At 50.8% G+C, this 25392-nt stretch overlaps 1 protein-coding gene across 1 annotated transcript in view; it reads left to right on the forward strand.

Moving 5' to 3' along the window:
• The window catches only part of moxd1 (monooxygenase, DBH-like 1), a 109731-nt gene that overhangs the window by 15612 nt on the left and 68727 nt on the right, over positions 1-25392 (forward strand). Inside the window, exon 2 of the mRNA XM_038799875.1 lies at positions 5302-5451. Coding sequence (XP_038655803.1) covers positions 5302-5451 — 150 coding nt within the window. The remainder of the gene's footprint in view (positions 1-5301; positions 5452-25392) is intronic.

The raw sequence follows: 25392 nt of genomic DNA on the forward strand, positions 1-25392 counted from the left end.
TACGTCTTGCGGTCGGTGGATGGGAGGGGCCCTTTGAAGTCCATACTGAGGCGTTCAAAGGGACGGGAAGCCTTTTTCAGGTGCGCTTTCTCTGACCTGTAGAAGTGCAGCTTGCACTCCGCGCAGAAATGGTAGTTCCTGGTGGCAGTCCTGACCTCCTCGATGGAGTAGGGCAGGTTGCGGGTCTTGATAAAATGGAAGAATCGAGTGACCCACGGGTGGCAGAGGTCCTCATGGAGTGCCCGGAGTCGGTCCACTTGTGCGTTGACACATGTGCCGCGGAATAGGGCATCAGGAGGTTCAGGAGGGTATCCCGTGACGATACAAGATCTCATAGTTGTAGGTGGAGAGCTTGGTCCTCCACCATAAGATCTTATCGTTCTTTATCTTGCCCCGCTGTGCATTATCGAACATGAAAGCAACCGATCGTTGGTCAGTGAGGAGCGTGAATCTCCTGCCGGCCAGGTAATGCCTCCAATGCCACACAGTTTCTGCTATGGCCTGGGCCTCCTTTTCAACAGAGGAATGACGGATTTCTGAAGTGTGGAGGGTCCGGGAGAAGAAGGTCACGGGCCTGCCCTCTTGGTTGAGTGTGGCTGCCAGAGCTACGTCGGACGTGTTGCTCTCGACTTGGAATGGAAGGGATTCATCGATTGCGTGCATCGTGGCCTTTGCGATGTCCGCTTTGATGCGGCTGAAGGCCAGGCGGGCCTCTGCCGACAGGGGAAAAATCATGGATTGGATTAGTGGGCGGGCCTTGTCCACATAATTGGGGACCCACTGGGCGTAATATGTAAAAAATCCCAGGGAGCATTTCAGGGCTTTGGAGCAGTGGGGGAGGACAAACTCCGTGAGGGGGCGCATGCATTCGGGATCTGGGCCTATAACTCCATCATGCATTACGTAGCCGAGAATGGCTAGACTGTCGGTGCTGAACACGCATTTGTCCTTGTTGTAGGTGAGATTATGGATTCTTGCGGTATGGAGGAATTTTCAGAGGTTGGTGTCGTGGTCCCGCTGGTCGTGGCCGCAGATGGTGACATTGTCGAGGTACGGAAACGTCGCCCACAAACCGTACCGGTCAACCATTCGGTCCATCTCCTGTTGGAAGACCGAGACTCCATTTGTGACACCGAAGGGAACCCTTAGGAAGTGGTAGAGTAGCCCATCTGCTTCGAATGCAGTGTATTTGCGGTCGTCCGCGCGGATGTGGAGCTGGTGGTAGGCGGATTTGAGGTCCACCGTGAAAAAGACCTTGTATTGTGCAATCTGATTGACCAAATCAGATATGCGGGGGAGAGGGTATGTGTCGAGCTGCGTTTACCTGTTGATGGTCTGACTATAATTGATGACCATCCTGTGCTTCTCCCCGGTCTTTACAACCACTACTTGAGCTCTCCAGGGGCTGTTGCTAGCCTCAATAATACTTTCTTTCAGTAGCTGCTGGACCTCCGACCTATTGAAGGTCCGGTCCTGGGCACTGTACAATCTGCTCCTGGTGGCAACGGGTTTACAATCTGGGGTGTGGTTCGCAAAAAGGGAAATCGATCGACCTTGAGGGTCGCGAGGCTGCAGACAGTGAGGGGGATATAGGGCCGCCGAATCTAAAGGTTAAGCTCCGGAGGTTGCATTGGAAGTCTAACCCGAGAAGCGTGGCAGCACAGAGGTGAGGAAGGACATAGAATCGGAAATTTTAAAATTCCCTTCCCTGGACCGTGAGGTTAGCGAGATCCGGAGGCCAGGGAGATTCTTTGGTTAACTGGGTGGATGGGAAGAGAACAGCACCTTACCGTGTTGAGGTGTATGATGCTCTCTGTGCTCCCGGAGTCGATCAGCCAGGATGTTTTGTGTCCGTTGATGAGCATGGTCATCGTCACGGTCGAGAGCGTTTGGGGCCGAGACTGGTCCAGGGCCACCGAGGCGAGTCGTGGTAAAAGTTGAAGATTTTCCTCGGGCGGTGTGTGGTAATCCGAATCGTGGACCTGAGACTCCAGCCAAGATGGCGGCGCCCACGGGTCGCACATGGCTGGGGGTGTGCAAGATGGCGCCGCCCACGCGTCGCACGTGGTCCCTGGGGAACAAGATGGCGGCGCCCAGGGCCCGCACGTGGCTCGGGAAAACAAAGATGGAGGTGCCCGCTGCCCACACATGAGATGGCGGCGACCGCCCAGGCCTGGCATACAGCCACGAAATGGCCCTTTTTGACGCACCCTTTGCAGGTGGAGGAGCGGGCCGGGCAGCGCTGCCGGGGGTGATTGGCCTGCCCGCAAAAATAACACCGGGGCCCCCCGGTGTTGCCTGGTAGTCACACAGCACAAGCTTGTGGGGGGATGCGGGATACATCAGAGTCGGCCGCGGGGGGGGGGGTTCCACGCTGCCCAAGGGGCTGCCGCGCGGTCGGGTACGTCCGTGCGGGTGTTTCAGGAGGCCACATCCAGGGAGCCAGCAAGGGCCCGTGCCTCCTTGAGGCCTAGTGTCTCTTTCACCAGCAGTCGCTGGCGGATTTGGGAAGACAGCATACCTGCAACGACTGCGTCCCAGATTAAAAGTTCTGTGTGGTCGCTGGCTGAAACTTGCAGGCAGTCACAGTTCCTACCTAGTACCAGAAGCGCACAATAGAATTAATCCAGGGATTCCCCCGGGATTTGTCGCCTTGTCGCTAGCAAATGTCGGGCGTAGACCTGTTTTACTGGGCGAATGTAGTGTCCTTTCAACAGGGCCATCGCGGCCTTGAAATCGTCCGCATCCTTGATGAGGGTGTAGATCTCTGGGCTCACCCTCGAGTGGAGAACTTGCATCTTCTGGTCCTCCGTGGGTGTAGTCGTGGCCGTCCTGAGGTACCCGTTGAAGCATGCCAGCCAGTGTTTGAAAGTTGCCGCTGAGTTTTCCACGTGGGGGCTGAGTTGCAGACTCTCCGGCTTGATTCGGAGCTCCATTCTTTAAAATCTAGTCCAATAAATTGATGCTCGATCAATGACTTCAGAAGCGAGATTGGATGACAATTGAAGGCTTTATTGGACTAGATGTTTCCCCCAGCAGCGCAGGTACAGAATGCAGCAGCTGGGGAGACACAGACTCTTATACTCCGCCTTACTGGGCGGAACCAGCAGGCAGGCTTCACCAATGATATTGCTGTCTCAGGTACCTCCCACACCAATGGTCTTATAGCCTCAACCTGGGTACCGTAATACCCCTAATATCGACTACCACAGGTTGGTCATCATCCACAAGGATGAGATCTTTGTGGCTAGCACATAGAGTAAGGTGGATTGGACATGCAGGAGGTTATGAGGTTAGGACGGGAGAATGGGCCTAGGTAATAGGCTCTTTTGAGGATCGATGGAGATTCGATGGGTTGAAGGGACTCCTTCTGAACTGTAGGAATTCCATGGACTCTATGGAAGCCTGGTACAGTGAGTTCGAATATAGAAGAAACAAAAAACATTCATGCACCAAATATGCAACAATGTTTGGAGCAACGGGCGGCATGGTGACGCAGTGGTTAGCATGGCTGCCTCACGGCACCGAGGACCCAGGTTCGATCTCAAGCCGAGTCATTGTCTGTGGATTTTGCATATTCTCCCCGTGTCTGCGTGGTTCTCACTCCACAACCCAAAAAGATGTGCAGGGTAGGTGAATTGCCCACTCTAAATTGCCCCATATTTGGAAAAAATAATTAGGCACTTTGAATTTATTAAAATAATGTTTGGAGCTGTTGAGCTGGATATTGTAGTACATGAGGAGGGCCAAAAAGTTGAGGGATAGCTTGAATTTCATGTCTATCTTGTAGCTAATGAGATGCTGTTGAGGAACTTATGTTTTTAAGGACTGAAAGCCTGCCTTGAGCTTCTGGCCAATTTGTGGACTGGCAGCCCTTCAGTTCGGCAGCATCATCTGGAATGGTGGCCACTGCTGTGACTGCACCTAGCTGACAGGACATCGCAATGGTACTGCCCTCACAGTAAGGCAAGTGAGGCAAGCACCGGTGAGGAGAAGGGGGATGGTAGGTGAGGACAGGGGCAAATTCGTGGTCACAAAGTGTCTGATTAGGCGTGTTGCTCACCAGGCAGAGAGAACCCAGGACGGAATTCTCCGAGCTGAAATCGCGTCGGCATGGGAGCGGAAAATGGGCGTCAAACCCATGATCGAGTCCGACGCCGCTCCCGTGGTCTCTGGTCCCCCGAGAATTGCCACTAATCACGCGCGCGGGGGCATCACAGCGCCGGCGATTCACAGAGGACGGCCAGGCTACAGATTGGGGGCCACCGATCCGCGGGCATCCGCGACCTGGGTGTGGCCTATGTTTTCGGTGCCAGTCTGCCGTGTGGGTTGGCCATGTCGCGCGGGGCCGCCGACACAGGCTGCCGCCGTCGCATACGCGGACGCTCGAGCGGACGTGCAGAGCCCCATATCGGCAGCCAGAGCTGCGAGAACTACTCCGGGACCCTGCTAGCCCCCTTCAAATTGGAGAATCGCCCTGGACTTTCTTGGGCGTGGGGACATAGCCCCATTATTGGAGAATTCCACCCACTATTCGTTACTAGGAGGTCTGCTTATGTGTTAGAGGGCCAACACTGCTAGTAAAATGCCAGCAGCTGTGGTTAGAGGTCCTTAATTAGTGACTTGATGTGGGTCCTTTAGTCTTTAGATGGGGAGGGTGGGGGTGGTATTCTGGACCTTCCTTGCCATTGGTAAAATGGCATAGTGACAAGAAGGTAATGGGCACAGCAGCCTGTCTTCTCTCCTTATTTTAACCTCACCCCGAGACCCCAACCCTTGAAGGCCTCCTAGTAGCTCCTGCGGGACCCATAGAATCAGCCCAGAATGTGCATTAATAGAAGACAGAATATGGCCTGGAATTTAATTAATTGGGAAATGTAATAGACAATAAATTGATTTTTTAGTTCCCCTTCTGTTTGATACCTCTTAATCTTCCTATCTCCTTGATTTTGACTTCCCCACCATCACCACCCTCCCAGTGGTCAGCAGACCAACAGCTTTGACATCACGGGTGTTTTCATGGTCCAATAACACCCTCAGCAAGTATATCTGCAGACACCATGAATATTTAAGCCCTGTTTTTGTCCACTGTTTCAAATGGATAGAACATTGTGCACAGCACAGCAAAGGTCCCCATCCTACAAGTGTTAGTCCCCAGTGGAAACATTAGATCACTTAATTATCTTCATTAAATTCACTTGGATTATAAAGGCTGCAGCATAATTCTAAATTTTATCCTAAATGTGAAATTCCACAGAAACAATCGCATTGCAATCCATCATCTAATTTATATTCTAATAGGATTATAATACGTTGAACTTCGATGGAAATCTGAATGAGGATCACCGACAGGATTATCGCCTTGAGTACGGCATGGAAAACAATACGCATACAATCATCGCTTTCTCACGCGACTTGAATTCCTGTGACCATAAAGACAAGATTATAACGGTAAGATTTTTCATTCTGCAGTTTTTCCATACCGCTGATGGGAAATTGATAGCAAGATTATCACTCGGCTAAGTCGCTGGCTCTTAAAGCAGACCAAGCAGGCCAGCAGCACGGTTCGATTCCCGTACCAGCCTCCCCGGAATGTTGCGACTAGGGGCTTTTCACTTCTCACTTTTAACTTCATTGAAGCCTACTCGTGACAATAAGCGATTTTCATTTTCATTTCATTTCATTTCAAGCTTTGACATTCCCCTAGCAGGAGTTTCTTTTTAACGTAGTCGCCAAAGAACAGCCACTTAAATCTCGCTGATTCTTTCATTACCGTTTTTAGTTTTAAAATTGATATTGACTGAGAGATAGGCTCTATTTGCATTTCCTGCAGGCAAAAAAAAGAGGGAGAAAGGATTCCCCCCATAGGCTGGTTTGAACCAGATGGGGATTGTCCAAAACTATTTTTATCGATGTGACTATATGTACAAACACTTGAATGTCTACTGGGGGACATATGAGTGCATTTTCTTTCTCAGACTTTGGGAGGAATTTTATGGAGCCTGCAAAAGTGGTAAATGTGGCATGTGGTGTGACTGATTTAGGCTGGAGGTGAAATTTTGATTTCCTAATGGTGGATTGAGATGCAGATGCCACGTGATCCTGGGATAGTGTGCAGTCAATGCCAGCCCCACTTGACCTGGTGTGGCAACACAGTGAAATTAGATTTTATTTTAAAATACCTGAGGACCTTGACTGAGCCCAATAAACTACAGCCACTAGGTTTGTAACTTTAACACAAATAGTGGGTGGGTTGTTGGGTTACGGGTATAGGGTGGATACGTGGGTTTGAGTAGGGTGATCATTGCTCGGCACAACATCGAGGGCCGAAGGGCCTGTTCTGTGCTGTACTGTTCTATGTTCTATGTTCACAGTTATTGATGGAGAGAATTAAACCACAAGATATGTCAGTTTAATGCAGAAGAATTTTCACGATACAATATTCAACCAAAGCTAAATACTGTTATAACTAACCACCTATACTCTGAAACCCAGAATTAACATAAGTTAAATACAAAATCACAGACAAATTATAGTTGATTATTTATAATAAATTACATATTAAATGGCAAATACAAGAGACCTTTTGAATTGGCTCAGAAGTCCACCCAGCACATTTGTGATCAGTGTCAGTTATAAAAGTCCTTCAAAACTTTGATTCCTCATGAGGAATTTTAGGTGCTCTCCTTCTAAGAGCTTGCCTGATCCCCAGCCAACCTAAGTGCACAACTGACCTGAGTTTCAAGGGTCACCAAAAATGGCACACATCTGTAGAACATTTTTAACTCAGTCTTCATAGTGTAGATCCACCAATGTTATTTTTAACTAACAGCAACAGCAACTGTGTATTTTTTCATCCTTGGCTTCTGCAGCTAGTGCCTGTCATCTTCAACCTGCCTGTACTGTACCATTGGAGTCATCAACTGCTACTGAGCTTGGGTTGATCTTTGCCCTTTTGTTTTCAATGAGGTCTATTCTCATGAGAAGTTTTGGTTTTTAATCACAGTTTTGGTTTTGTTTCCTTCAAAATTTGGAGGGTCAGTTTCCTTTGTCTTTTCAATTAGTGTCCATCTGAAAAAATACAGGATTTGAAACCACAGATTACCATCTGTAGAAACCACCATCACAGAAGTGGACACACTTTAAAAGTAATTAATTGGCTAAGATGTGCATTGGTATGTCTGAGGTTGCGAAAAGTACCACTTCAAATTTGTTATCCTTAATAGGTTGTCTTACTGCCCCTGGATGAGGAAGGGGCTAAGAAATCACGGAGGCCAACTATTGGGGCATTTCTTCTGCCACACTGCTTAAGCAGTTCATGCAATTCAGAAAGGATTGAACTAATAATGCAAGGCATAGTTACTCTCTGTTTTAGCCATCTGAGCCAAATTAGCATTTTTAACAAAACATAATGTGATGTAGAGATAGAAACCCCAATGGAATCTGTCAGAAAGAGAAATCCAACAAAGCTTGGGAATCTGGAGTACAACTTTACAATTTACGGTCAATGCCGAATGGGAGGTGTAGTTGACACAGACGACTACAATAAAATACAGGAAGACATTAATTATCTTGCAGAATGGGCATGTAATTGCAAATTAACTTCACTATAGATAAATGTGAGGTGGTAATTTTGGTAGGGAAGTTAGGATGGCAGATACTTGTTAGAAAATTAAATGCAATTGTAGAGCAGAGGGAGCTGGGTCACAGGTACACTAATCACTGAAAGTAGTGACACAGCTTAACAAGGCCATAACGAAGTAAACATAACACTGGGGCCGGATATTTCTAGCACCCCTCCCCCGCCCCACCCCACAGCGGGTGTTCCTGCGGTGGAGGTGCATTGTCATTGTCTGTAGCAGGATCCTTCGGTCCAGTTGAAGTCTAGGTCGTTTTGCGTGACTCGTCCATCCTGCCACCGGAAACCCACAGTGGGGGTCAGCTTTGGAAGTACTGTGAACAGTTTTGACCTCCATATTATAAAAAAGAACATAGATTATGGAGGGGAAAGTGCGAAGAGGATTTTCTAGAATGACACTAGAAGTGATTATACCAATCAGGAAAGATTGAGCAGGCTGGGTTTTGTTTCTTTAGAAAAGAGAAGACTTGATAAATGCCATTATAAAATTACGAAAAGAGATGAGTTTTGCTGGTAAAACGTGCCAGCAGCTGACAATGCTCCAGATATGGGTGGGATATAAAAGAGCCTTTTCCTCAAATAGGGAGGCTCTGCATCACGGCCAATATTTCCCTCCCCTACTTTCATTCAGAGCACACAGGTGGCATGGGTGTTTTTCAGATGTAAATTTCACTTGTAAATGATGCACGTTACATTGGTTCCACTTTATTCATAATAATAATAATCTTTATTGTCACAATTAGGCTTACATTAACACAGAAATGAAGTTACTGTGAAAATCAAGAAAATCCCAGCTTCTCAGCCACGTGTTTCTCAGCTGCCGGGAAACCCCTGGGCAGGAGGGACCAGAGAATCCCACCACCAGCGAATGGCCAGGAAATTCTGGCCCACATTTGAGGTACTGTGGGATAGATTCTCCGATTTTGAGGCTATGTCCTCACGCTGGCGTGGGAACGGTGGCATTTTACGCCCAAAAACTCAGCGGAAAATGGCCACCAATCCTCCGTTTGGCTGGGGGCTAGCAGCCAAGCAGCGTAGAGCACCCGGCTCTAGCTGCCGATACGGCCCAGAGAATTGGTGGGTCCTCGGCCACGCCTGCCCAAGGCGGCGGCTGCGCCATGCAATGTGGCAACAGCCGCGCGCAGACCTGGCTTGCGAAATAGTGCTCCCCCTTTGACCGGCTTGCAAGCCCCGGACCACCCCCTAACAGTGCCCCCAACCCCTAACGAAGTCCCCCTGCCCACGGATCGGCCCTCACCCAACTGTGGCGGCATTGGACTGAGTCCGCAGCCACCATGCCGAGTTCCCGACGGGTGATTTTCGAACGCAATTTTGTTGTTTGAGCCCTGTGTTATGGTCCCCATATTTGAAAAAATATATAATTGCGGTAGCAGCAGTTAAGAGGAGGTTCATTCCCGAGATGAGGAGCATATTTTATGAAGAAAGGTTGAACAGGTTGGGCTTCTACCCATTGATGAATGAGAAGTGATCATATTGAAACAATCAAGGTCCTGAGGGGATTTGATATGGTAGACATTGGGAGAATGTTTCCATTTGTAGGAGAGAATAGAACCAGGGGACACAGTTTAAGAATAAGAGGTATATTGTCTAAGACGGAGATGAGGAAAAATGTTTTCTCTCAAAGTGTTGTTAGTATGTGGAATTCTCTTCCCCAGAAAGCAGTGAAGGCTGGGTCACTGAATTTGTTCAAGGCACAGTGAAACCAATTTCTGATCGTTAAGGGAATCAAGCATTATGGGGACACAGAGCAAAGTGGAGTTGAGACTACAAACAGATCAGTCATTACCTTAATGAATGACAGAACTGGCTGAATGGCCTACCTCCTAAGTCCTATATTCCTATGTTTTTGCATTCACTCTTTATTGAATGTGGATTTTAGTGTCCAGAGTTGTACTTGTTACTCTATAGAACACGGTGAATGTGCAGGCTCAGCCGACCTTCCCTTCCATGCTTTGTAAAGATTATGGTCCAAGTTCACACTCAGCAGGGATAATTAAAATGTTGTGGGTCAACACAAAGCACTGTGAGGATTCTTGCCAGCTAGTTGGATACACAGTACTGACACTTCCCTATAGGTCCATAATTTTCTTACCTTGACTGACTGTCCCCACCACATCTAGTACACCACGCCCTTCCCATTTCACTCCTCCGTGCCCTCCAACCTCATCCTCTGTCCTCTCTTCTACTCCTCTATGACCATGACCCCACTCCACACCTCATGCCCCTCACCAATGACTCACTCTTGCCAGTCTCGAGCCTCCATCCAAGCTGCCTTTCCCCTATCAGAGTTAACGAAAACTGCTGACCTCCGACTCAACTGCACAAAGCTAATTGGTGCACACCACCTTTAAACAAACATGAACCGTGTACAACAAAATTCACATGTGCCCTGACTTTATCTTGAAGGTGGGGTTTTATTTGAAAAACGTTTAGAACTATTGAATATTTGTGGAATGTAATTGCATTATAAGTACAAACCCATCGCTGTCTGGCATGAAGACGCACATGCCACAAACACGTCGCTGACTTAACCTCGTCATCTCACCTGCCGTCGAGAAATCAAAATTTTGCATCCCACCTAATTCCAGTCAACCACATGTCATGTTTTCCGTTCTTGCAGGCTCCATAAAAGTCAATGAATTAGAATAGAATTTACAGTGCAGAAGGAGGCCATTCGGCCCATCGAGTCTGCACCATCCTTTGGAAAGAGCCCATACCTCCACCCTGTCTCCATAACCCCATCTAACCTTTTTTGGACACTAAGGGATAATTTAGCATAGCCAATCCATCTAACCTGCACATCTTTGGACTGTGGGAGGAAACCGGAGCACCCGGAGGAAGCCCACGCAAACACAGAGAAAATGTGCAGGCTCCGTACAGACAGTGATCCAAGCCGGGAATCGAACCTGGGACCCTGAGCTGTTAAGCAACTGTGCTAACCACTGTGCTACCGTGCTGCCCAATAAAATCGCCCCAGAGAAGGTGTTTCCACTTGCAGGTGAAATCAGAACGAGCGACCTCAAATATAAGGGGTGAAATTCTCCCCTACCCAGCGGGGCGGGGGATCCTGGCGTAGCGGAGTAGCACCAACCACTCCGGCGTCGGGCCTCCCAAAAGGTGCGGAATTCTCCGCACCTTTAGGGGCTAGGCCCGCGCCGGAGTGGTTTCCGCTCCGCCAGCCGGCGCCAAAACTGGCGCCAACGGCCTTTGGTGCTACGCCGCCCGGCGTCGGAGCTGGCCGAAAGGCCTTCGCTGGTCCCGCATGCGCCGGGGCGTCAGCGGCCGTTGACGTCACCACCAGCACATGCGCGGTGGAGGGGGTCTCCTCCGCCTCCGCCATGGTGGAGGCCGTGGTGGCGGCGGAAGATAAAGAGTGTCCCCACGGCACTGTCCCACCCGCTGATCGGTGGGCCCCAATCGCGGGCCAGGCCACCCCGCCAATCCCGCCGGCACAGAGGTGGTTTAAACTTTTGACCCCTGAAGTAAAACATCTACCTTTGAGCTTAACAATGTTGTAGATTGAGGCTGGTTACTATTCCAAATGTCTTATTCATTCATTTCTCTATACATTTTAACACATTACATCTCAAAATTGTAATTTTTCTAGTTCATGCTAAGAGAATTTTTAAAATCCTATTGGCAGTAATTTATTTGTCTAGGTGGCCATAGTTTGTTTTGCACGTTTCTGTAAAAGCTCCCATTCACATTAGCTCCCATGTTCATCTTTTATTTCCATATCTGTCCTTTGTTGATGCTGAATTGTGGTGCCCTTTTCAAGTCATGCTACTTCTCCTGGATCTCTTTCTCGCTCTTGATGGTAACAGAGCTATTAGTTTTGTGCCACTTGATTGCCTCCACAGCACGTAAAAGGTCTTGCGGTTTTCTCCATCATGCTGTCTGCAATGACGTCTGTGACCTGGGCAGCTGAACGAGCTATTCAATTTTAACACTGAACAATTATTGATAATTATTATGGAGTCTGCAGCTAGATGGATGAAATGTTTCTCATTTGGAAAGTTAATTGATTCATTATAGCAACTTGAGAAGTATGAAAGAAGCATTATTGCAGGTGCTATGGCAATTTTCTTTTTCTCTGACCAGCAAAATCTAGAAGCAGGAGATGGGGTGAAGCAAATTGCTCTAACAGCTATTTTGGTTGGTGATCGTTAAAATCTGCGAGGAGCTTCTGACCAGAAAATTTAGCTCATAATTCTTCAGGTCAAAGTCATCACCCTTTTGTTTCTCAAAAGGTCTCACGAACAATAGGTTGAGGCTTTAAATCTTCCCTGGTTTATATAATAAAGTGTTGGTCCCCAATAGGCTTTACACTGCAGACTGAGAGACTTTATAGAATGCAGGTATGTTTTCTTTTTAAATTTTAAATTAAAAAAATATCCAGTTAAGGGGCAATTTTGCGTGGCCAATCCACCTACCCTGCATATCTTTGTGTTGTGGGGGTGAGACACGGGGAGAATGTGCAAACTGCACACAGATAGTGACGCGGAGCCGGGATTGAGCCTGGGTCCTCGGTGCCATGAGGCAGCACTGCTAACCACTGCACCACCGTGCTGCCTTATTTTCTTTTTGAAACCATAGAAATGACAATATGCACTTTACAACACTCATGTTATTTCACACAACTGCCCTATGCCCTACTCTTGCATCAATTATAAATTTCCTTCACGGTTCGCACAATCTTTTCTGGAATTTTAGTGTTAGCATTTGAGACACTGAGATTAAGAATGCTCTGTATTAACCTATCTCTCCCTGGAAGCGGCATCCTACTGGCAGCATCACATCAAACGGACAGACTCCTCTCTCAGCTTCTACCAGTTACATTAACAGGCATTGCGAGGTCACAGTGGTGACAGAAGTGTATAGGCACATGCAGCATCTGAGAGCTAAAATGGGAATGCTGAGTTTGTTCGTTAGGTATTTCCCACAAATACCCCATGTTCCACTGGTGATGACTGAATTTTTCATCATTTATACTGTGACGTTCTACGTTTGCTGCTTGAAGAGTGGTGAGATCATTGTTACAGCGCAGACATGATTAGCTGAATGTTTATCACCACTTTTAACTGAATTGAATTCTAAATCCATCTTACTTACCACCTTGTTCATGGTTAATGACAAATTGTAGAAAAATCGTAGAATAAAAAAGATCTGTTAGCCCCTGCTATACTTTGTCATGGGATTGTTTACATTTGTTTGAACAGATATATGTAGGGTAGGATTCGCGACTTGAGAGACGGTGAGACTGAATGGCAGGTGTTCCACAGTCCCAATGGGGACGCCAGTCCCAGAGCCATTCAGGACGTATCAATGGACCTGCGCTCGCTCCATGTGGAACGAATGCAATTCCAACTGACACCAGCAGTGGTTTCGCCAGGGTCAGGATTGACACTGGAGAGCCTGACAAGCTGGAGCTGTATATAAGCACTCCACCACCACCCCTCACCACGCATGCACACACACACACTCATTCCAGCCAAGAAGATGGCACCATGAAGAGCAGCCCCGAGGTTCACCGCCAAAGGGGACCCAGGTCACAGGGCGGGAAATGCAGCATGCTGCTTTCACAGCTGGTGTACTGCCTGGGGGAACCACCTAGAAGAAGCATTAGGACACATGAGGTTTGGAAGTTAGACACAGTTAAATTGGCATAGGTGCAGCACATAGAATAATGTTAGAGGCTCGTGCACAGTTATTGTACATAGTACCGTCACAAATAAACACCTTTTCACCAATCTTCTGATCTGCCTCGTGCCTCTATCTGAAGGGTGAAAGGGATGGACTGGCTGGGTGCAGAGGGTGTGGTGGCCAGCCGTGTAGAATGCGGGCTTTTCAGGACAGCACGTGTCAGTGTCCCCATTGGCCGCTCTGGAGGCAGCAGGAGCCTGGGCAAGAGATGCGGGTCGCTGTGTGGTAGAGCCTACCCAGTCAGTGACCCATAATGGCTTACCATACCCCCACACCCTAGCCCCAGACCCCTGCACCGCCCAGAAGGTCTGTGGCCCTTTTTAATGGAATGGCCAGTACGCATGCAGGTATCACTGGGCAGACAGCGGTATGTGACTGGGGCTGGTGTCAGACGTTGTCAGATGATGCGGAGCACCAGAGCACATTGTGGAGCGTGTTGTCATCATCCTCTGCCCCATGGACCAGACCTGCTGATACTGCCAACCCAGGGCAACCACCCTGCAGCACAGATGGTGGGCAGGCTCGGAGGGGGCTGGGGCTGCTGGTGTGGGGGTGGGAGGGGAAATGAAGAGCAAGAATCAGGTTGTCCTTGCCTGCCTCGGCCCCATGTCCTGCCTATCTTGTCTATCCTCCTCACCCTCCTTGTTGGACGCGGCATGGCATTCCTTTACCTCCTCCAGCATATTGTCCCTTTGCTGCGCAACATTGTGAAGGACGCAGCAGGCCGCCACGATGTGGCAGACCTTCCTACTGGAGGGCCCTTTCAGAATGCTACAGGCACTGCACCTTCAGCAAGTCGATGCACTGCTCGATGACACCCCTGGTCGTTGCATGGGGTTCATTGTAGTGGGCCTCCGCATTGGGTTGGAACCTCCGCATAGGCGTCATCAGCCACAACTGCAGCAGATAACCCCTGTCGCCCATGTTATATTTTAAATAATGACTTATCAAAAATATATATATTACTCTTGAATCCGCCAGGATGATAAAATGACCAATAGTCTTCTTGTTGAAAAATAAACTATTTAATGAGTAACAAAATAATAAACTGAGTCCTTTTACTCAATACTAAACTAACATAAAGAATTAAAGTACAATACAGATAACTATGTAACTATACACTATTATAACAAACTAGTTCTAACTTATCTCACTCTAGCTATTCTATATCTTGCTTGTTCACTGTTCTGAATCACACCATAATGTCATTTGACTTTAAAAAGGCGGGAATCCAGTTCTTATAGTATCTGACTGTGAGCCATCTAGTGTTGAAATGACTGTACTACATTTACATACATTGATCATGTATATTGATATCTGAATATCACTACAGCCCACATCTGGTGGGTGCACACCAGCTGCACATTCAGGGAATGGATTCTCTTCTTATTGCGAAGGGCACCTCCTCATGTGCTGGTGCTGTAGGAGGGCATGCATCCCATCGATCACCCCTTGGACCTGAGGCATGCCTGTGATGGTGACGAATCCTGCTGCTCGGGCAACCTGGTGGGCTCTGTCTATGTTGAAGGTGATATCCTGTGTCGCCCGGGCATATGGGCATCTGTTACAGCGCGGATGCACCTGTGCACGGAGGTCTGCGAGATCCCAGCAGGTCCTCGCTCAGCGCCTGGAAGGACCCCATGGCATAAAAGTTTGGGGCGACAGTCACCTTGATGGCCACGGGGAATGGTTCCAGCTGCGGTTCCAGGTGCACCATCATCGGGCAGAGTCGCACACTGTCCCTGTTCAGCCATCGACAGCGGCGACAGGCTCAGTCCAGCATGTCCTCGAATGGCAGGCTCTGCTGGTACACATGAGACCTGATGTGATGCCTCCTTCCCACCTCCTCCTCGACCTGTTGGGTGGCCAGCTCTCCATTGTCACCCCCTGCTCCTCTGGGGCAGGCTCCTGTTCTGCAGGGTCCTCCCCAAGCAGCTCCTGCTCACGCAGCCTCAGTGCGTCTACTAGGGCTGTGCCATCTAGGCAGATGGCAGCCATGCATGGCTGGACTCCGAAACTCATTTTCTGCAGAGGGTAAAAGACAGACACGTTAGGATGGTGAATACTCCTGTGCCCAACCAAATTCATTGGGCTACACGGTGGCCCTGCCACTACACTGCAGCCCTTTCCCCCACATATCCCCCTCCTCCCCCGATCCTAGCCCCAGCCCTGGCTGTTCCCACCAACATTCTGCCTCCCGCACCATGCCCCTGGCCTCCATGGTGCCTGTCATCGGGGAGGGGGTGCTCCAGCCAGCAATATGCTCTGCAGTCCTTGTCCGGCGTCCTCCTATGGGGTCTACCGTGTATGCTCACCTTGGGTGGGCCGTGTGATACCCCGCCAGGAGGGTGGCACCTGGCTGTGGGGGGCACTATGTGCCACCAACCGTGCCATGCCTGGTAGCATGTGTGCGGGTGGGGCCCACAGATGGTGCTGAGCAAGGGGGTGGGCACCCGTTGGGATCGTAGCTCTAGCGTGCCGTGGGTCCTTTGTGCGACTCATGGGTTGTGTCTACCTATCGGGGGCAAGGTGGATGGGAGAAGGTGCGCATTGGGTAAGTGGGGCATGGTGAGGGCCGGTGTTGCTGCGGGTTGGGCTAGCTGATAATGCGACTGGTGGGGCCTCTACCCGAGAGGAGGGTCTGCCAGTGTGGGTGACAAAGGCCACGGTGCATGTGTCGGCTGTTTGGTGTGCACTCTGCTCTCCCCCTGCTTCTCTGCAGTGGGCGGTGCCTCAGATGGGTTCACTGAGGGGTGCCATCACCTGATGCACCATGCCCATGCCATTGATGGTTCGGCTCTGGTCTGGGAGTTCCTAGGGGGTGACCTGGGATGGCGGGCGGCACCAATAAGACCGATGTAACTCTGCACGGGACACCACGAAGAGTCAGTGGAGTGCGCAGACAGATGGATGCTTTGCAGGGTGCAGAAATGGCGGTCCTTGCCTGGACACGGCCCTAGCCCACGGCCTATCTCCTGGTCGCCCCCAGTTATTCCCTCCAGCCCTGGCAGACGCTCCCCCAGCCAACTGAAACTGATCTCTCTCCCTTAACAGCCATGGCGCCCGTCCCCGTTTTTAAATACCACAAGTGAATTACGCCAGCGCCACTTCCACCTGGCAGAGGCAGAGTACACCAGGAGGCCAGAGAATACTGGGTCGGGCCCATTAATGATATGATTATGCATCCACGCTGCCATCGAGATGCCAGAGCATGGCATTCTGTTGGGTGCCCGGCACCTACATTGATTTTCGGTTAACGCCGAATTCTCCACTTGAACACGATTCGTGATTCCGGCATCACCGCACAGAGATCCCGCCCTAAGTGTTGACGCCGAGACTGAATTGCGTGGGTTTCGTGTACCCATTGGGCGCATTAGCCCTGGACATGCTAATGGTTCAGCACACTGCCCACTGGCGCAATTCTCATTAGTTCCGTCGCCAGATTCACTGGGGCCAGAATTGGCACCGGAGAGCTTGACAAACTGGAGCTTCCTTCACTCCCCACAAATTCACATTCTAGCCAAGAAGATGGCCCAGAGAAGGGCTGCTCCACGATTCATGAATGTGGAACTTTCTCCCAGTATCCGCATGGGTTTCCTCCGGGTGCTCCCAGTCCAAAGATGTGCAGTTTAGGTAGATTGGCCAGGATAAATTGCCCCTTAGTGTCCAAAAGGTTAGATAGGGTTACAGGGATAGGGTGGAGGCATGGGGCTTAAGTAGGGTGCTCTTTCCAAGGACCAGTGCAGACTCAATGGGCCGAATGGTCTCCTTTTGCACTGTAGGGATTCTATGACATTTCCTTTTTGAACACCTCCCACTGCTCTTCTGTAGATTTCCCCACAAGTAACGCTTTCCAGTCCAGAACCTTGTTTTGCAACTTGTCCATTTCTTTGTCCATAACAAACTTAAACGGTGGCTTGCTGTGGTCCCTCTTCATTCTTTTGTCTTGCAGGATCACCATCTGATGAACCCGGCCCGTCCGGGCTATTCCCCTGCAAGCCTAGCACACCCCGGAGGACCAGTCCGGGGATGACACTGATTTCCTGCCACTGCACTTACCTGCACCCTCCACCATCCCAGAGACTATTACTTCAGAGGGCCAGGTTAGTGAAGAGGGTCATGGGACACTTTCTGGTGCACATGTCATTAAATGCTGCTGCAGATCAGGTGAAGGTAGGAACTCCCAAGGGAGTGGGAAGTCGGAGGGCTGCTGGATCCCAGGAATTGGATGTACTCCAGGTAGGCCTCATGCTTCTGGAAAGAATGATCTCATCAATAGTAGAGATGGAGAAACAGAGCCAAGATCTACATGAGGGGGTGTCAGCAACCTTCCATCGCTTGCAGCCGCAGTTGGAAGAGTCCAACTGCCTTCAGGTGCAGGACATCATGCCGACAATGCGTGGTACCTAGGCCAGCACTGAACAAGTGTCGTCCGCGGTGGAAGCCTTGGGTGAGAAAGTTGCAACCATGAGTCAATATGTCCAAGGCTTGGGACACACTGTGAGGCTAATGGCTGAGGCTCAAACAGGCAGCCATAGACCAGGCCCACAGGGACAATGCTGCAGCACTCCAGTGCTTGACCCAGTCACAAAGGTTCTTTTTTTTTTATAAATGTTTTTATTCAGTTTTCATATTTTATCTTGAACAAATTACAAATTGTTAGGAGAGAAAAAAAAAAACAAAAAAAACAAACAAACACGCAAAAATTAACATACATATTTACAGGTAAGCATCTTCGTAGTAGTAACTGCGCCCGCCCCCCCCCCCCCCCCCCCCCCCCCCAACATGTTTATTTAGTTTGGTTTTGGGCCTTAGCTAGCCATCGAACCCCCGTACCGAACCTGTGGCCCCCCCCCCCCCCCTCCCGCTACCTTCCCCCGACTATTCTTCCTCTTGTACATTGGCCACAAATAGGTCCCGGAACAGTTGCATGAATGGCTCCCACGTTCTGTGGAAGCCGTCGTCCGACCCTCGGATGGCAAATTTGATTTTCTCCATTTGGAGAGATTCCGAGAGGTTGGACAGCCAGTCCGCAGCTCTGGGCGATGCTGCTGACCGCCAGCCAAACAGGATTCTACGGCGGGCGATCAGGGAGGCAAAGGCAAGGGCGTCCGCCCTCCTCCCCAGGAATAGATCTGGCTGTTCTGAAACCCCGAAGACCGCCACTATCGGGCATGGCTCCACCCTCACTCCCACCACTTTGGACATAACCTCGAAGAAGGCTGTCCAGTACTCCACGAGTCTGGGGCAAGACCAGAACATGTGGGCGTGGTTGGCCGGGCCTCTTTGGCACCGTTCACATCTGTCTTCCACCTCCGGGAAGAACCTACTCATACGGGTTCTTGTTAAGTGGGCTCTATGTACCACTTTTAGTTGCGTCAGGCTGAGCCTTGCGCACGTGGAGGTGGAGTTGACCCTATGCAGTGCTTCGCTCCAGAGTCCCCACCCTATCTCCATCCCCAGGTCGTCCTCCCATTTCCTTCTTGTTGCGTCCAGTACGGTGTCGTCCCTATCTACCAGTCGGTCATACATGTCACTACAGTTCCCTTTCTCTAGGATACTTGCGTCCAGTAGGTCTTCCAGTAGTGTCTGTCGTGGCGGTTGTGGGTACGTCCTTGTCTCCTTTCGTAGGAAGTTTTTGAGCTGCAGGTACCGTAGCTCGTTCCCCCTAGCTAGCTGAAATTTCTCTGTCAGTTCGTCCAGTGTTGCGATCCTGTCGTCCGTGTATAGGTCCCTGACTGTCAGTGTCCCCCCGTCCTGCCTCCACCTTTTGAAGGTGGCGTCAGTCAGTGCTGGTATGAACCTATGGTTGTTGCAGATGGGAGCCCTGTTCGACATTTTGGTCAGGCCAAGTTGCTGCCGCAGTTGGTTCCAGGATTGGAGGGTGGCTGTCACCACTGGGCTGCTGGAGTGTTTTTTGGGTGGGGATGGGAGTGCTGCCGTGGCGAGGGCCCGGAGGGAGGTTCCCATGCAGGAGGCCTCCTCCGCACGCACCCACTCAGCTTCTGGCTCCTGGATCCATCCCCTTACTCGCTCGGCTGTTGCTGCCCAGTGGTAGAATTGTAGATTCGGGAGGGCTAGCCCTCCCCTCGTTTTTGTTTTTTGTAAGACCTTCTTTGGGATCCTAGCATTTTTACCCCCCATACGAACGCCATGATGAGTTTGTCCAGCGCTTTGAAGAAGGCCTTGGGGATGTAGATCGGAATGGATCTAAACAGGAAGAGGAACCTGGGCAGTACGTTCATTTTGATCGTCTGAACTCTCCCCGCGAGGGAGAGCGGGAGTGTGTTCCATCTTTGCAGGTGTCACAAAGGTTCTTGGCTGTGGACATTGACAGCATTGGCCACACATTGGCTGACCTGGGCTAGTCGCAGAGGGACATAGCCCGGTCTCTGTGCTCCATTGCTGAGGGCATCGAGATCTTAGTTGAGACAAGAGCGGGCTTCCAGATCTGGCAGAGCCAAGTGACAGTGGAGGCCCCAGAGCTCATTCCGGCTTCACATCCATCCCATGGAGTAGCCCAGGGGCCATCAAACAACCCGAGAGAGGAGGAAGTGATGGGGCCCTTGTCGGTGTCGCCCACAGAGGAGGTGTCGGAAGACCTCAGCACTTCTGAATCCCCCCCACCTGACACTGGCGCATCTCATGGGCAACTGGCAGAACAGGGTGGCACCCATCGCCTATGCCACCCGGAAGGCAACTGGGCCCATCCAGGTCCAGGCCCTCCAGAGGCAAAGGCACCTCAGTTCACAGCAGGCCACCTCCTCGTCTAATGTGCTGTCTGGAGAAACACGTAGGAGGAGCAGAAGACCACGTAAATTGAAGAGGTTAGGCATCAGTTGAGTTGGCACAGGTGCAGCACATTGGGTAGAGTTAGTGATCAGGGCACAAGAATTGTATATAGTCACTATTAAACACTGTTTCACCAACATTACAACCTGCCTAATCCTCTGACAGGAGGGTAGAAGGGATGGGCTGGCTGTCAAAGGTGTGCCTCGTGGGAGGGTGTGGGAAGGTGGTGGTGTGGGGTGTGTGTGTTGGAGGATGGCACGGGCAGGGCACCAAGGACAATTGTACGTTCCATCATTGGTCACTTTCGGAGGTGCTGGGAACGCAGCCAGAAATGTGGGGGGGCCATGAATGACAGCTTACCCATCAAAGTTCACCATCTCCATAACCTCGCTCCCCCAAATCCAATCCCACCCCTGACTCTGCTGAGGATATATGGGCCTGTGCGCTGGAATGGACAGCAGACATGCAGGGACAACACAGACAGACAGAGGAAGGCTGGAGTCAGAGTTTGTTAAACGATAAAGAGCACCAGGGCAGCATGGTAGCACAGTGGTTAGCACAGTTGCATCACAGCTCCAGGGTCCCAGGTTCGATTCCCGGCTTGCGTCACTGTCTGTGTGGAGTCTGCACGTTCTCCCCATGTCTGTGTGGGTTTCCTCCGGATGCTCCGGTTTCCTCTCACAGTCCAAAGATGTGAAGGTTAGGTGGATTGGCCATGCTAAATTGTCCAAATGGCCAAATGGCCTCCTATTGGACTGTCAATTCTATGATTCTACTAGGGCTCATCTCACAGCAAGTCGCCATCATCCTCCGTCCCATGGACAAGACCTGCTGATACTGCCAACCCAGGGCCAACACCATGTAGTGATGGTGGTAGGACCCTCGGGGGAGGGGGGGGGGGGGGGGGGGGGGGAGGAGCTGGAGGGACGGGACGAGGGGCAGGGGAGGATGAGAGTGGCTATGCGGAGGTATGAAGAGGTGGGACAGGGAGGCTGTGCTGCCGATGGCCAGGCCCACTAGTCAGCGAACCTGGAGGTCATAAGGTTGTTCCATATGTGGTGGCTCTCGAGCACACTTGGGCGGCCTCCAGTGCCTGCTCGGGACTCAGGCTCTGATCATCCAAGCCATCACACGCATTCTCCTCATCACATGAGGCCTGCTGTTCTTCCTCCTCCTCCTCCAGCATGTCCCCCCTCCGCTGCATGGTGTTGTGCAAGATGCAGCAGGCCACCATGATGTGGGAGACTCACCTGGGGCTATATTGTAGGGCCCCACCAGAGTGGTCCAGGCATCTGAACTTCATCTTGAGGACACCGATTCACGGCTCAATGTCGCTGCTGTTTGGGGTGCCACATGGCGCAGTGGTTAGCACTGGGACTATGGTGCTGAGAACCGACCCTGGGTCACTGGGGTTTACACATTCTCCCCATGTCTGCGTGAGTTTCACCCCCACAACCAAAAGATATGCAGGTTAGGTAGATTGGCCATGCTAAGAACAAAGAACAAAGAAAAGTACAGCACAGGAACAGGCCCTTCGGCCCTTTAAACCTGCGCCGACCATGCTGCCCGTCTAAACTAAAATCCTCTACACTTCTATGGTCCGTATCCCTCTATTCCCATCATGTATTTGTCAAGATGCTCCTTAAACATCACTTTCGTCCCTGCTTCCACCACCTCCTCCGGCAGCGAGTTCCAGGCACCCACTACTCTCTATGTAAAAAACTTGTCTCGTACATCTCCTCTAAACCTTGCCTTCCTCGCACTTTAAACCTATGCCCCCCAGTAATTGACCCCTCTATCCTGGGGAAAAGCCTCTAACTATCCACTCTGTCTATGCCCCTCATAATTTTGTAGACCTCCATCAGGTCGCCCCTCAACCTCCGTCGTTCCAGTGAGAACAAACCGAGTTTATTAAACCTATCCTCACAGCTAATGCCCTCCATACCAGGCAACATCCTGGTAAATTTCTTCTGCACCCTCTCTAAAACCTCCACATCCTTCTGGTAGTGTGGCGACCAGAATTGAACACTATACTCCAAGTGTGGCCTAACTAAGGTTCTATATACCTGCAACATGACTTGCCAATTCTTATACTCAATGCCCCGGCCAATGAAGGCAAGCATGCCGTATACCTTCTTGACTGCCTTCCCACCTGTGTTGCCCCTTTCAGTGACCTATGGACCTGTACACCTCGATCTCTCTGACTGTCAATATTCTTGAGGGTTCTACCATTCACTTTATATTCCCTACCTGTATTAGACCTTCCGAAATGCATTACCTCACATTTGTCCGGATTAAACTCCATCTGCTATCTCGCCGCCGAAGTCTCCAAACGATCTAAATCCTGCTGTATCCTCTGACAGTCCTCATCGCTATCCGCAATTCCACCATCCTTTGTGTCGTCCGCAAACTCACTAATCAGACCAGTTACATTTTCCTCCAAATCATTTATATACTATGAAGAGCAAAGGTCCCAGCACTTATCTGTGCAGAACACCACTAGTCACGGCCCTCCAATTAGAAAAGCAGCCTTCCATTGATACTCCTTGCCTTCTATGACCTAGCCAGTTCTGTATCGACCTTGCCAGCTCACCCCTGATCCCGTGTGACTTCACCTTTTGTACCAGTCTGCCATGAGGGACCTTATCAAAGGCCTTACTGAAGTCCATATAGACAACGTCCACTGCCCTACCTGCATCAATCATCTCTGTGATCTCCTCGAAAAACTCTATCCAGGTTAATGAGACTCAACCTCCCCTTCACAAAACCGTGCTGCCTCTCGCTAATATGTCCATTTGCTTCTAAATGGGAGTAGATCATGTCTCTAAGAATTCTCTCCAGTAATTTCTCTACCACTGACGTAAGCTCACCGGCCTGTAGTTCCCTGGATTATCCTTGCTGCCCTTCTTAAACAATGGAACAACATTGGCTATTCTCCAGTCCTCCGGGACATCACCTGAAGACAGTGAGGATCCAAATATTTCTGTCAAGGCCTCAGCAATTTCCTCTCCAGCCTCCTTCAGCATTCTGTGGCTAAATTGCCCTTAATTGGGAAAAAAAAATAATTGGGTACTCTAAAGTTATTTAAAAAAATGACACTGCTGTTTGCTGTATGACTGTTGTTATAACAGTTCTCCATGTCGGTCTGGGGCCTCTGGACAATACCCCATCGGTGAGTGTCAGCAGAGAGCTTCTATCCTCACCACCCATCCCTGTCGATGGGGTTACTGGTGTCTGCTGCAGCCCGTGTCAGCAATAGGCTCTGTGGCCCCTCTCCTATTCCCTCCATTGAGGTCTACTGTGGATTCCCTCACCGGGTGGGTAATGTGTTATCCCATCAGGGTGACACCTGGTTGTGGGGTGGAGGAGGTCACCAAGTGCCACCAACCACCTCCATGCTTAGAGGCTTGTGTGTGGGCAAGTCCTACAGGTGTGGCTGGGTGAGGGGGTGGGAATCCACAGGGAGTGTAGCTGCAGTGTGTTGTGGGTCCGGCGGGGGTGGGGTGGGGGTCAGGAAGGATTTGTGACAACTTGACTGGGAGAACTATGGATGTGAAAAGGGGCATGTGGTCAGGCAGGGTTTGGAGAAAGCTGGCGGTCCTGAGGGGTGGTATTGCTGATCTTGTCACTGGTGAGGCCTCTGCCCTGAGTGAGACAGTGTGCCAGGGAGGGTGACAAAGGCAACGGTGCATGTGTTCTTTGTTTGGGGTGAGCTCTGCTATTCCTCTGCTTCCCCGGCAGTGGGGCTGCGCTTCTGATGAGTGCATTCAGGAGTGAGAGCACCTGGTGGGCCGGTGATTGAGTTTGGCTTCGCCCTCCCACTCATAGGTCACCTGGGGTCAGGGCGTCTCCAGAGGGGCAGCTCCCAAATAACCAGAGGGTCTGTGAACATTTACAGGTCACAGTGAACAGTCAGCAGAGTGAGCAACCCAGGGCTTGTACCTTGTACTCAATGGGTTTGTTTAAAACAAATACTGCAGCAATGGCGGGTCTGAGCCAGGCTATCCCAATCCTGGGGGCGACACTCTGAATCCACTGAGGTGTCACCAGGTTGATCTCCACTACACCTCCCGGCACAGACCCCCCCCCACCAAGTGCCACTGAGGCACCCTCAATTACGACGCGAGAGCGAGGTCGGTAATCAAAAGGCTTTAATCTACAGAGAACAGGACAGCATTCGAGAGAAGTGTGCTCGCCACATGGAGCCTTATCCTATATACCGTTTCCTGGGGGCGCAGCCAGAGGAGGAGTCCCCCAGGGTTCCAAGCCTCTTAAAGGGGCAAGGTATTAAAGGTCAGGTACCGTTTACGGCAGTTATTAATACCGTTCATCACAGCCACAATTTTTAACAACATGTAACAATATAAAAAACTTTTCTTGGCTTCTCTCCCCCCACTCGGCAGCCATGGCGCCCAGTCCCCATTTATAAATATCTGTCGCAAATCTCGCCTGTGTGACTTCCGCCTGACAGGGGCGGAGCATCACGAAGGCCCAGAAAATACTGGGCCGAACTGAAATCATGGGCTGGATTCTCCATTATTGAGACTGTGTCCCCACGCCGGCATCAAGACGGTGGAGTTTTACTCCTGAAAGTCAGGCAAAAAAGTGAAACAAATTCACAGCCCTGCAGGGGGCTAGCAGGGACCCGGAGTGAATCTCGCAGCTTTTGCTGCAGATACCCACCCCTGCACATCGGGTCAGAGGCCGCGCATGCGCATGGCGGCGACCACCAGCGGCTGCCTGCTCCATGGTGGACTCGGACCGTGGAGCCAGACCGAAGAAAGAGAACCCCCGATCGGCCATGCGCCCAACCCTCAAACCCCGCACATTAATGCCCCAGCTGCCTATAATGAACCCCCCCCCCCCCCCCCCCCCCCCCCCCCCCCCCCCGGTCTCCAATCCTCCCGCCCCCGACCAGGCCGGCTGCGGACTGAGTCCACAGCCACCACACAAGCAGCCTAACCGACAGCAGCAGATTAGTTCCACGCCGTCGGGAACTTGGCCAGTCGGGGGCAGAGGATTGCTGAGTGGGCCTCTGGCAATGGTCCCCGGTGGCAAGGTGTACGCTACGGTGACGCCGATTTTTAGTGCCCGGGCCCGATTAGGGCGCCAAACTGGACCCCGCGCCGGCCGCGATTTCTGCGTCAGGGTGCAAATGCCAGTTTTGAATGCCGTCACAGGCGGGGTCGCAAATCGCGTTGGCGGCAGTAACGGGGCCCTGGTGCATGGCATTCGGT

The sequence above is a fragment of the Scyliorhinus canicula genome, chromosome 6 (genome assembly GCF_902713615.1).
Source record: "Scyliorhinus canicula chromosome 6, sScyCan1.1, whole genome shotgun sequence".
NCBI lineage: Eukaryota > Metazoa > Chordata > Chondrichthyes > Carcharhiniformes > Scyliorhinidae > Scyliorhinus > Scyliorhinus canicula.